General features: G+C 42.9%; 1 protein-coding gene across 1 annotated transcript in view; it reads right to left on the bottom strand.

Moving 5' to 3' along the window:
• Positions 1–1,985: 1,985 nt before the first annotated feature.
• Positions 1,986–13,863, bottom strand: part of LOC124545125 (osteopetrosis-associated transmembrane protein 1) — a 284,001-nt gene continuing 272,123 nt past the window's right edge. The window contains exon 6 of the mRNA XM_047123946.1: positions 1,986–2,034. Coding sequence (XP_046979902.1) covers positions 2,027–2,034 — 8 coding nt within the window. The 3' untranslated portion in view covers positions 1,986–2,026. The remainder of the gene's footprint in view (positions 2,035–13,863) is intronic.

Raw genomic sequence — 13,863 nt, 5'->3', positions numbered from 1 at the left:
TATTAAGGCGGGGTACAGATTCATTTGAAGAATTCTGAAGTGTAGGTAGGGGAAGCGGTACTCGTACTCTTAACAGGTTTGAGATTTCCTGATATACCAAAGTGCTCGATATAGTATTGACTGTGACATTTGAATCACATGGCACTAGTAGTGCAAAGAGTATATAGGAAACCACCAAGTAGCCACAGCAACAAGTTATTGTTCTGCTTAAAATTTGAAAATTTTGTGAAACAGGAGGACATAGCAAAAAATGTTACCACATTTTAATCATCTTTACACAAGATGGTGACATTCAGATGAACCAAGAAAGAAATTTAATCCAGAATTAAATATCTAAAAACCAAACTAAACCATATTAAATTGACTGTAATTGCTAGTGTGAGAATCAATTAAAGCAGCAAGACCCTAGTGGAAACAGTGCCAACAGACATCACTAGATCACAGGACGAGCAGAAGTTTGAGAATTTTACTGAATAGTGATTGCGACCTTTTATTTATTTATCAGTTGGTGGTGTTACCTATGGCCTGCACCCTAGAAGTTATTGCAATTCATGTTTTACAGCTGCTGAAACACAGCACTGCAGAAGGGTTTGAGGGAGGTCAGTTAACAGTGATACCAGCTTGGCTGAGAACTAGGATGAGTGCCGGGAGAGGTGTGCTGAGTGGACAGCAAATTACGTTGTGTTGGCAACCATGGGAATCTATACTGAGTACTTTGTCTTTTTATGAACATCTACCATGTTTAAACTGCAGTTTACCTGAATCCATTTGAACTGACTTTAAAATTGGACAAATACACACCAATGTTATACATTTCTACAAGAAGCAGTAAAAGTCCAGATAGGGGCCAGTGGCGTACTTACGTGTTTCCTGTAACAATGTTGTCAACATTCACCATGAGGTACGATGTTAATGAAAGGGGGGAGGGGGCGGGGGTCAGCTGCTAGTTATACTCAGCTAATGAGAGAGCGGCAGGCAGACAATATGTTTACAAGCAAGTAACATTCTCACATAAGTATAGAAGTGAAATCTGATATATATCAGGTTGGTGCAAAAAGATTCCATAAGTTTAATAAACACAACAAATACACATAACAGAGATTTTAGTCATCAATGATATATTCTCCTTCACTATTTACAACAGTCTTGCAATGCTGGGACAATTTTTCAATTCCACAACTGTACAAATCAAGTGATTTTGAGGTGAAGAACTCATCGAACCAAGTTCAGTGCGCATTTTCACCTGGAAAAGAAAGTTCCTTGAAGGTTGTTCGATAGAGAGCAGAAATGATGAAAATCTGAGAGCGCAAGATCAGGTGATTAAGGTGGATGCGGAACAACTCCCCAACCCAACTCCTGTATACTGTTTTTTTGTCAGACTAGCAGAATGCGGTCAGGCATTATCCTGGAGTAGTATCACTTCACGCAGTCTTCCTGGTCATTGTTCGTGAATTGCTTCTGCAAGACATCTCATTTGTTGACATAAATGTCCCCAGTGATTGTTACACCTCGTGGAAGCAATTTGTAGTACACCACACCGTTGTCGTTCCTCCAGATGTCTAACATGTGGATGCGCGCAGGTCTTTGTGTGGGGATTGATGCTTTGTTTGGACTCAACCATTCCTTTCTTTTCCATATGTTAGCATAAAGACACCATTTCTCATCACTAGTAACAATAGAGGATAGGTACGGTTGGTGTTGTTCACAAACCAATTGAACATAAGGCCGCCCCCTGATTTTTGTGATTTTGGCTTAGAGCATGCAGTACCCATACACTCAATTTTTGGATCTTCCCCTTTGCATGCAAATGTCACATAATGGCGGAATGATCACAGTTCATCACATGTGCCAGGTCTTGAGTACAATGATGTGGATCACTGTGGATTAATGCATTTAAATGATCTTTATCAAACGCCATAGGTCTTCCTGAATTGAAAGAGTCACTAATGTCAAAACAGTCCATGCTCTTGTCCAATAGCATTGTCCCCATACATGGCGCAAATGTTTATGGCTGCCTCCATTGCTATCATCTCTCTGTTGAAATGAAACAGAAGACTATGTTAGAAATGTTTTGATTTCACCACTTGGCAACCCACTTTCTAGCATTCACAGCTCCCATCATTACCTCCAAATGACAATATGTAAACTCAAGTAGCAATAGTGAAGTACACAGAAAAAATGACGATCGATAAATAAACCTGTAGCAACCAGAATACCAACATGCAAAACAAAAGTGCTACAAACTTATGCACCTCTAATATTTGGAAAAGAATGGATACGTTCTCAGGTTCCACATAATCACAACTTCAGGAATCATAACATATTTGGAAGAAACAGAAAAATATTTGTGCCAACAAAGATATGAATTTCACATCTGTGCTATTGTATGACGGTGATGATTAAAATAGTGATACCATAGATAACTAGCTTAGTAAGCAAAAAATGTAGTAAAGATAAAAATTAATGTAAACCATTTGCTTTTGTTTTATTTCATTTCTCCTTGTGTTATCAATATGTAGACAATAAATGGCCTGAGTTTAAAATAGGTGTAACACTAACATTTTAGCCAGGTGCTTAATGTCAATAAAACAGTTTATAATTTTGAATAATCACAATATGTTGAAAACAAATTTTTCTCAAGGAGCCTCTTAAAAAAAAGGGGGGGGGGGGGGGGGGTTATATTATATTCATGTAAATACGGGTTTTAAAGAAGGACCCTAATATTCATCTGAAATGATTAGGCAAAAAAACTAAAACTATCTTAAGTTGGGCAAATGGTGTTCCATGAGCCTGTCGTTCAACTGAAAAATATTTTCATTGTGCCTGTCTGCAACTCTTGTGTGTTATATTTGGAGTGAATAGCGCTTTAACCTTTTTATAATCTTGTTGATATTCCAATCTGGACTTACCATTGTTTTATTTTGGCTAATGGCTTTCCTTCCATCTCACAACACACTAGAGCATTACTCCACCTTGTCCGTTCTTTCGCTTCTGTCCCATATTTTTAGATCACCTTCCAAACCATGCACACACTGAAATCCAGGTCACACTGTATCAACGGTACTCTCTGCGCACAACATATAGCTATGTGACCGTAACTTGCACATAGTCCCATACTTCATCCATTCCATCTTTTCTTTTTTTGTACTTATTTTTGCGTATCTGTACACCAATGCCTTCATTTGCCCACTCCTACATTATTTCCTGTTTCCCCAATGTGCTTTCCCTGCTACAATGGATTGCGAAAACATTCTGTGGGCACCCACCTACATAGGGAGAAATGATCATCACGATAAAATAAGAGAAATCAGGGCTTGCACAGTGCTCGTTTTCCCCGCGTGCTGTTCGAGCATGGAATAGTAGAGAGACCGCTTGAAGGTGGTTCATTGAAACCTCTGCCAGGCATGTTATTGTGAATAGCAGAGTTATCACGGAGATGTAGAACCCTGCTCCACCTTTCTGCACCAGTTCAGAAATGTATCTCTTTCTCAGTCGTCCCATTCTGTTCCTTAAATGCTACGCAAACCACAGAATCTCCCCCGAGGACCTAACCATAAAAATTTCTTTTTCTGGCTCCAATCCTTCCTTTCACAATGGCTTTCACCTTTTCAGATTCTGCCAGTACCATTCCCTCACAAACTTGGTACTGCAAACAGAACATCTCCCTGGCACAGGCATCCCAGAACCACCTCTGCTCCCTCCACAAGGTACTGTTACTATGCAATCCGTACTACATACATCACATCTCTAAAATTGAATCTCTTGCCCTCCAGCATCTGGAAGAGCATGCTAGACAACACCTCCATAAGTTGTCCAGCTTGCTGACATCCTGCTTCCACATGGGGGCACCACTATGCAATCCCATCCTATCCAGTGTTCCCCTTCATCAACCCTCACAGCATGCACATCTTTTCAATTTGCCACTTCAACCCAAAACCCCTGCCAACTTTCCACCAAATCCAGGGCCAAAAAATCCCAAAACACTGTTGTTAACCTTTGCACCAAAAGCCTCACCCCTAAAGAAGTTACAGTCCTGTCCAAAGGCCTCACCTTCTGCCCTGCACCGAAATTTAACCGAGTTGTACTTGTCAAAGACCTACTCTCCTCCAGATCTCTGAAATGGAAACACTTCTGTGACACAAATACTCCCAATCACAGCCAACCTAATACCAACACTGAACCCTGTCATTCCCAGTTCATGGCACCATTCAACTACATTCCTGCCTCCCTCCCCCCTAACCATTCTCTCGTCACCTTGCAGGAATTTCTTACTTCCAACTTGACCCCAGCATCCTTCCCTAGGTTCCTTCCTGAGAACACCAACCTTTCAGTAGAAGAAAGAATGGCCATACACAGCCTCAAAACAAATCCTGACCTAATCATCCTAACTGCACACAAAGATCCCACCACTGCCACTGTAGATCACAGTGACCACCTAGCGGAAGGTCTCTACCAATAGTCTGACTCCTCCAACTACAAACTCTGCCAAAGCAATCCCACCCCAGAAGTGCAACACAACCTCCAGTCCCTGCTTCAAGCCTCAGGCTCTTCCCAGAGCCTCTCCCCTGAATCCATTTCCCTCCTCATCCCTGTGATACCCCACATACCCACCTTCTACATGTTCTCTCTTAAATCCACAAACACAGAAATCCTGGACACCCACTTGTAGCTGGTTACTGTGCCCCCATTGAAAGAATTTTGGCGCTCGCTGGCCAACATCTTCAACCGATTGCCCAAAATCTAGCCTCCCATGTCAAAGATACTGACCACTTCCATCACTGACTCTCCACCATACCCAAGCCTTTACCTCCTGGGATCCCTACTTGTCACTGTCGATGTCATTTCAGTCTGCTCCAAGGGTTCCCAAACTTTTCCTCTGGGGAAATCGCTTTGAGAATCCTGGTACTTTTGATGGAATACCCTAATATTTTGAAGGTTAATAAAATTTTAAAAAATGAGAAAAGACTTGTTTTATTTGGAGATTACTTCAATTTTAAATCAGAACTAATAACACCGAAATCATAATAAAATTTTAAAAAATTAGCATCCGAATGTTGAAAGAATTCACCAATTTATTAATATTTCTTTGAGAATCACTTATTCACTTCACATGGAACATCAGCATCCTGCAGAAAACAGTTTGGCGAACCCTGCTCTACACCAACATCCCTCATGTCCATGGTCTCGCCACTATTTAACACCACCTCTCCAAACGTCCTTCAGACTCCAAACTTACCACCTCATTCTTCATACACCATACTAACTTTATCCTAACGAACAACCACTTCTCCTTTGAATGGAAAGTTAACAAACAAATCTGTGGCACAGCCATGAGCACCAGCATGGCACCCTCCTATGCCATCTAGAGGATACCTTCCTAGCCTCCCAAACCTCTAATTTAGTTCAGGTTCACTGATGATATCTTCGTGATCAGGACTTGGAGCAAGACACCCTATCCTCCTACCTACACAACCTCAAGACCTTCTCTCCCATCTGCTTCACTTGGTCCTCCTCAACCGAGCATACCATCTTCCTGGATATCGACCTCCTCCTCTCTGATGGCTCCATCCACACCTCTGTCCACATTAAACACACCAACCACCACAAGAACATGCATTTTAATGTCTGCCATCCCTTCCACACCAAAAAATCCCTCATATACAGCCTCGTCATCTAGGGACAGCAGTGACAAGAACTTTCTCAGTACAGGTGACCTTTTCCATGCTTTAAGCATTTAGTGAAATTGTTCTTGCAAGTATGTTAATTCGTGTGCCCTGTGGTACACCCTTGACACAGTGGCACTTGAAAAGCCCTAGCTCCACTGAACCTTGCGACTATATCCCAGTTGTGAGAATGCCAAACAACTATTCAGTCACTGTAGTGTCACAAGTTCTTTCTCTAACACAATTGCTATCTCTGATTCAACTGACCATGAATGTATCTTGCTCAAGGATATCGACAAATGAAAATGTCAATTTTGCTGCACCCATGGGCAGTATTTACTTTTATGCAAAAACTGGGAAAAAACAGTCATTCTGGAGCAACTACAGTATTATTTTTCTGTTTTATTTTCTTATTAGTATCTGCGTCCTGAAGTTTGAATATTATAATCTCTTTGCTGATATTTGTTTGTGCACAACATTTGCTATTGCTCTTTTGGAAAACAAAAATCAAAGAAGCCCTGTCTCTTTAAAAATTCAACATCATTCATGCCCCCTCTACTGCATCAAATGATATCATATGGCAGAGGATGAAAAGATGTCTGATCAGTATTGTGTGGTCGTCTGAACATGATCAAGGAGTGTTTATTTTATTTATTAATAGTAGATATTACACTGCTATACTGTCCCAGAAGCTGTATAGTTGGGTGATGGCCAAATTTAGCTTTGGATGTTGTTACTGTACCAGTCTAGTTTGTACTATAGACTGTAATGCCAGATTATGTTAAATGTCTTTGCTACATGAAAAAACACAGCTTGCATGCTGTGTTTGATGATCTTGATTCAACAGGTGTGCTCCACAACGTCGACAAGTTATGCTCATTGTGGAATCTGGCCAGTTTGGCAGTGGGGATGATAATATCGGACGGGGGATTCTAGGATAAAGTACCCTATAACTAGGCTCATACTATTTTCTAGAGGGAAAAGTTAATATTTCTCAGCTAGAACAGGTTCTTTCCAGGCTTTGAAAGTGTGAATACTTTATTAGCCTTCTGTACCAAAAGTAAGTATGGTAGGAAGAAACAGCTGTTGTAAACCTTCGAGACATAGGTGCTTAAAGAGAAAAGTATGGATTCTGCCCCTGGTGACCAACACAAGTCCTAGGCCCTTGTTGGTGGATATGAATTCACATTCAGCTCTGAGCTACTTGTTCAAGATCTATCATTTTCTGCCATTCATCCTTGACACTGACAGGTTTGGCATGGGAAGTGCATCTTCACTCATTCAGTGTAGACAAGACAAATTTTGCTATGGTTGGTTGGTTGGTTGTTTTGGGGAAGGAGACCAGAGAGCGAGGTCATCGGTCTCATCGGATTAGGGAAGGACGGGGAAGGAAATCGGCCGTGCCCTTTGAAAGGAACCATCCGGGCATTTGCCTGGAGCGATTTAGGGAAATCACGGAAAACCTAAATGAGGACAGCCGGACACGGAATTGAACCGTCGTCCTCCCGAATGCAAGTCCATTGTCTAACCACTGCACCATATCGCTCGGTAAATTTTGCTATGGATTTGCCCACATACTCTGGTGCTAGCTTTCTGCTGCTTACTTAAAGTCCAAATGGTTTCACTTACCACTTGGCTCTTTAGAAAATCTTAATTTTTCTGGGTTCTTGTAACTGACTTTGTTATCAAGTTGCCTTAGCTGCCACTGACCAGTAGAGTTGTAAAACTGCTGCCACTACCCTGAGCATCTGATGAACGTGCAGTCTCAGAAGGCAGGGGATCAAGTTAGTACCAGATTCAGTAGTCAGCCTGACACTCACTTCTTGACTTTAGTATGCAGGACATTCATAAAAGACCTTATAGAAAAGTCTGCCCCTCTTTTATCATGGATCTGTGGAACAGCCTCCAGATTTTCATCCCCCATTGTGCCGTATCTCTTCCATTTAATGATACATCGTTCGCTATCCTCCCAGCATTGTGTTTTACAATGGCTAATTCCTAGATAACCATGTTGTAGTCATAATCTAGATCATGATACACAGCTGAAGGGACGATAAACGTCAAATTCTGCACCACAAAGGTGTCAATAATATTGGGTTTGTTGCTGTGACTGTAGTGTTGTGCTACAGCTTGTTTGAGGACATAATCACATCTAAATTGACAATCTCCTTCCATTCATGTTTGTTGCACCACAGTACCACATACTGTCATTAGATTCAAATCCCATTACATTACATCACACCACACTACAAAGCACATGTCTCCTTGAGGTTCCTTCCAGAGGTGTGGTGGCCAAATGGAGATGGAGGGGGAGGGGGGTTGCAAATTACAATGCTGTTTCTGATGTTACATTCTATGCCCATTTCAATGCCAGTAGCTTCAGGATGACAAAATTTTTCCAAAAAGGTAACGTGGAGGAGGGGATCAGTGCCCATAAGGTAATTATAGCATCAATAACTAAAGATGTTACAAGGAATATTATGAAAGGAAGGAAAATATTTTTGCTTAGTCGGTTGACAAATAAAAGCTGAACTGACACAAAATATGCTAAGGAGAAAAATTCAATAAATGTTCCATGAATTCTAAAGTAAAATTTTGCCAACCAATCCAGCCAGTAATCCTAAGATGTTTTAATTTTTACATAAAATCAGTAAGCAAATCAACATCATCTATTCAGTCAGCCTGTGGCTGTGCTGGCTCAAATTGTCATGCAGAATCAAACTCATACTTTCCTCTCATGACGTCTTGAAAGCCATGCATCAAGAGAGTTAGGTAGACACGGTATTTCTTGACTTCTAAAAAACATTTTACTCAATACCACACTAACACTTATTAGTAAAACTATGGTCATAAGGAGTATCAAACAAAATTTGTGACTGGGTTGACAGTTTCATGTCAGCATGCCACATGTCATTTCGGATGACGATGATGACAGAATTGTCTGCTCGCACTGTTTCAAGATCTTTACCACCTGTACTGAAATATGATGCACTGGGTTGCCGACACACACAATAAAAGACTGTTACACATTTAGCTTTTGGCCATAGCTTTCTTGAGAAAGGAAAACAGCTCCAGGCAGACATAGAGGTGAGACGTGCTTGCTTATGTGATTGAATGTTTGTTTCCTTTTCTGGAAAAGCTAAATGTGTAACAGCCTTTTCATTGCACCTTTCTGTAACTCGGTATGTCAACTTTACAGTGTGTAGCAATCTATCAATTTCATAATATTTTTGATATTCCAACCTGGACTTTCCATTGTTTGTACTAAAACACAAGTACGATGAGACTGTTGCAGTTAAGATAGCTTAAAGTTAAAAAAATATACTGAAATGAAAATAAAATAATTTACCTTTGCGTAAAATAGCTCCATACCTCTGTTAGTGACGGTCAAAGAAAGGAAAGGAAATTATGACAAACATACTGTGCTTGTTGATGGCTGGAACAGCAAATAATGCTGTAAAATGACATGAAATATGTACTAGGAGAAGTTATTAATAAATTCAGTTGAATCTTCATCCCATTTTCAGTTTTAAATTGAATGTATTTAAAGTATAGTATCTCATGTCAGATTGTGCATGAATAATATGTATAGTCTCAATTTTTTTACATTGACTGACATCACATAGATTTCAAGATCAACATGTGTTTCATAATTTCATTTGAAGAGGATATTTTTTTCAGATCTGCTTACCGTCAGTGCATAAGATATTTACCAGCACGATATAAACATGAAGCAGTCCATAAAACCAAGAGATAGGTATATATATTTTACACAAAGTTCCATAATAACAAAAATTTCATGTGTTTACTTTCCGACACAGACCAGCAGTTACATTAAGATTTGTGGCAACTGTGGAAACATTCCAGTCACTGACCTTTGCAACAAGAATTGCAGCAAATAATATTGACTACCACAGGTAATACTTCTACTGAATTAATGAGAGAGACCCAGAATCGTTTAGAAAACAAAAGGTGGAAAAAAATGGAAGGAGGTAGATGCAATCCTGCTACCTATCTCTACACAGCTCATGACGCTTTCAATGAAGGTACAGCTTCAACATGGCAACCAGGCCTCCATACATCAATGTAATGATAACAATAGTTGCTTCTCACCATACAGTGGAGCTGCTGAGTTGCAGAGAGGCACAACAAAAAAACTGTCACACAATTAGCTTTCAGACAGCAAGGCCTTTATCAAAATGAGACAACATACAACACACCCACGCAAACACAACTCACACACACATAGTCACAGCCTCTGGCAGGATCCTGTCCCATACATTCTCTCACCACAACCTAATCCAGTCCTGTCACAAACCTCACCTATCCCATCAAAGGCAGGGCTGCCCATGAAACCAGTCATGTGATCTACAAGATAAGCTGCAGCCTCTGTGATTCTGCGTGGGCATGACAACCAACAAGGTGCCTGTCTGTATGAATGGCCACCTTGTTGGTGGCCAAGAAACAACTGGACCACCCTGTGGCTGAGCACACCGCCAAACAGGACGTCCTTCATTTCAACGACTGCTTTACGGCCTGTGCCATCTGGATCCTTCTCACCAATACCAGCTTTTCTAAATTGTGCAGGTGGGAACTCTTCCTGCAGTATATCCTACATTTCTGTAACCTTCCTGGTCTCAACCTTCATTGGTCATTATCCTTGCCCATCTAGTCCCTTCCTGTTCCCATTCCAGTGCTACACAGCCCTCTATTCTACCAACACACTTTTTACTTCTCTTCTTTTCCGCTAACCCCCCCCCCCCCCCCTTTACCTCTGCCACTCCCTATCTAATCTCCGGACTGTACCTGTCTGCCCCACTCTTCAACTCATCCCTGCCTGCTTCCAGCAGCATTTTACCATCTCCCACCCGGACCCTGTATCCCTCTCCCTCCTCGCCCCCACCTCCTCCTTATTACTCCCCCCCCCCCCCCCCAAACCGGCTATATCTCCCATAATGCCCTGCTGCTTGCAGTCTGTCTCCATGTACCAGAGACTGTGGTCATATATGAAACATTCCACGTGGGAAAAATGTATCTAAAAACAAAGATGATGTTGATAGAGACCCTAACAAACACAAACACACACACAAAATTCTAGCTTTCGCAACCAATGGTTGCTTCGTCAGGAAAGAGGGAAGGAGAGGGAAAGACGAAAGGATGTGGGTTTTAAGGGAGAGGGTAAGGAGTCATTCCAATCCCGGGAGCGGAAAGACTTACCTTAGGGGGAAAAAGGACAGGTATACACTCACACACACACACACATATCCATCCGCACATACACAGATGCAAGCAGACAATTGTAAAGGCAAAGAGTTTGGGCAGAGATGTCAGTCGAGGCGGAAGTAAAGAGGCAAAGATGTTGTTGAAAGACAGGTGAGGTATGAGCGGCGGCAACTTGAAATTAGCGGAGGTTGAGGCCTGGCGGATAACACGAAAAGAGGATATACTGGAGGGCAAGTTCCCATCTCTGGAGTTCTGACAGATTGGTGTTAGTGGGAAGTATCCAGATAACCCGGACAGTGTAACACTGTGCCGAGATATGCTGGCCGTGCACCAAGGCATGTTTAGCCACAGGGTGATCCTCATTACCAACAAACAATGTCTGCCTGTGTCAATTCATGCGAATGGACAGTTTGTTGCTGGTCATTCCCACGTAGAAAGCTTCACAGTGTAAGCAGGTCAGTTGTTAAATCACGTGGGTGCTTTCACACGTGGCTCTGCCTTTGATCGTGTACACCTTCCGGGTTACAGGACTGGAGTAGGTGGTGGTGGGAGGGTGCATTGGACAGGTTTTACACCGGGGGCGGTTACAAGGGTAGGAGCCAGAGGGTAAGGAAGGTGGTTTGGGGATTTCATAGGGGTGAACTAAGAGGTTACGAAGGTTAGGTGGACGGCGGAAAGACACTCTTGGTGGAGTGGGGAGGATTTCATGAAGGATGGATCTCATTTCAGGGCAGGATTTGAGGAAGTCATATCCCTGCTGGAGAGCCACATTCAGAGTCTGATCCAGTCCCGGAAAGTATCCTGTCACAAGTGGGGCACTTTTGTGGTTCTTCTGTGGGAGGTTCTGGGTTTGAGGGGATGAGGAAGTGGCTCTGGTTATTTGCTTCTGTACCAGGTCTGGAGGGTAGTTGCGGGATGTGAAAGCTGTTTTCAGGTTGTTGGTGTAATGGTTCAGGGATTCTGGACTGGAGTATGTGTGTGTTTGTTTGTGTTTCTATCGACCTGCCAGTGTTTTCGTATGGTAAGTCACATCATCTTTGTTTTTAAATATATTTTTCCCACGTGGAATGTTTCCCTCTATTATATATATAATTCAGTAGTTAATCTTTCCTCCAAACCTCTCTCCCAATCCGTAACCTCTGTCCTATCCAAAGGCCTTACCTTCAGCCCTACTCCCAGATTCAACCAAACAGCCCTCGTCAAAGATTTACTGTCCTACACTCATACTCTCTGCTGGAAATATCACTTTGCCACAAAGAAAAATAACCCTGATCCTACTCCTAATGATCCAACTCCCCAAGACACTATCCAAATTGAACCCTGCCTGGAACAGTTCCGTCCTCCGTCACAACGGGACCCACCTCCTCTTCCTCAAAATCACCCTCTCCAAACCTTCCAGGAATTTCTCACTTCCAGCCTTGCCTCTCAATCCTTCTTGAAAAACCTTAATCCTATTCTCAACATCACCACAGCTGAAGCCCAGGGTATCCGTGATCTCAAGGCTGACCGATCCATCGTCATTCTTCCGGCGGACAAGGGTTCCATGACAGTGGTACTTGATCGTCGCGAGTATGTGGCTGAGGGACTGCGTCAGCTTTCAGACAACACCACATACAAAGTTTGCCAAGGTAATCCCATTCCTGATGTCCAGGTGGAGCTTCAAGGAATCCTCAGAATCTTAGGCCCCCTACAAAACCTTTCACCTGACTCCATCAACCTCCTGACCCCACCGACACCCCGCACCCCTACCTTCTACCTACTTCCTAAAATTCACAAACCCAATCATCCCGACCACCCCATTGTAGCTGGTTACCAAGCCCCCACATAACGTATCTCTGCCTACGTAGATCAACACCTTCAACCCATTACATGCAGTCTCCCATTCTTCATCAAAGACACCAACCACTTTTTCGAACGCCTGGAATCCTTACCCAATCTGTTACCCCCAGAAACCATCCTTGTAACCATTGATGCCACTTCCTTACTCACAAATATCCTGCACGTCCAGGGCCTCGCTGCGATGGAGCGCTTCCTTTCACGCCGATCACCTGCCACCCTACCTAAAACCTCTTTCCTCATTACCTTAGCCAGCTTCATCCTAACTCACGACTTCTTCACTTTCGAAGGCCAGACATACCAACAATTAAAGGGAACAGCCATGGGTACCACGATGGCCCCCTCGTACGCCAACCTATTTATGGGTTGCTTAGAGGAAGCCTTCTTGGTTACCCAGGCCTGCCAACCCAAAGTTTGGTACAGATTTATTGATGACATCTTCATGATCTGGACTCACAGTGAAGAAGAACTCCAGAATTTCCTCTCCAACCTCAACTCCTTTGGTTCCATCAGATTCACCTGGTCCTGCTCCAAATCCCATGCCACTTTCCTCGACGTTGACCTCCATCTGTCCAATGCCCAGCTTCACACATCCGTCCACTTCAATGCCACCAACAAGCAACAGTACCTCCATTATGACAGTTGCCACCCATTCCATATCAAACGGTCCCTTCCCTACAGCTTAGGTCTTCATGGCAAACGAATCTGCTCCAGTTCCGAATCCCTGAACCATTACACCAACAACCTGAAAACAGCTTTCGCATCCTGCAACTACCCTCCCGACCTGGTACAGAAGCAAATAACCAGAGCCACTTCTTCATCCCCTCCAACCCAGAACCTCCCACAGAAGAATCCCAAAAGTGCCTCACATATGACAGGATACTTTCCGGGACTGGATCAGACTCTGAATGTGGCTCTCCAGCAGGAATATGACTTCCTCAAATCCTGCCCTGAAATGAGATCCATCCTTCACGAAATCCTCCCCACTCCACCAAGAGTGTCTTTCCGCCGTCCACCTAACCTTCGTAACCTCTTGGTTCATCCCTATGAAATCACCAAACCACCTTCCCTACTCTCTGGCTCCTACCCTTGTAACTGCCCCCGACGTAAAACCTGTCCCATGCACCCTCCCACCACCATC

This window comes from Schistocerca americana, chromosome 8 (assembly GCF_021461395.2).
Source record: "Schistocerca americana isolate TAMUIC-IGC-003095 chromosome 8, iqSchAmer2.1, whole genome shotgun sequence".
Lineage (NCBI taxonomy): Eukaryota > Metazoa > Arthropoda > Insecta > Orthoptera > Acrididae > Schistocerca > Schistocerca americana.
This window is presented reverse-complemented; position numbering and strand designations above follow the sequence as displayed.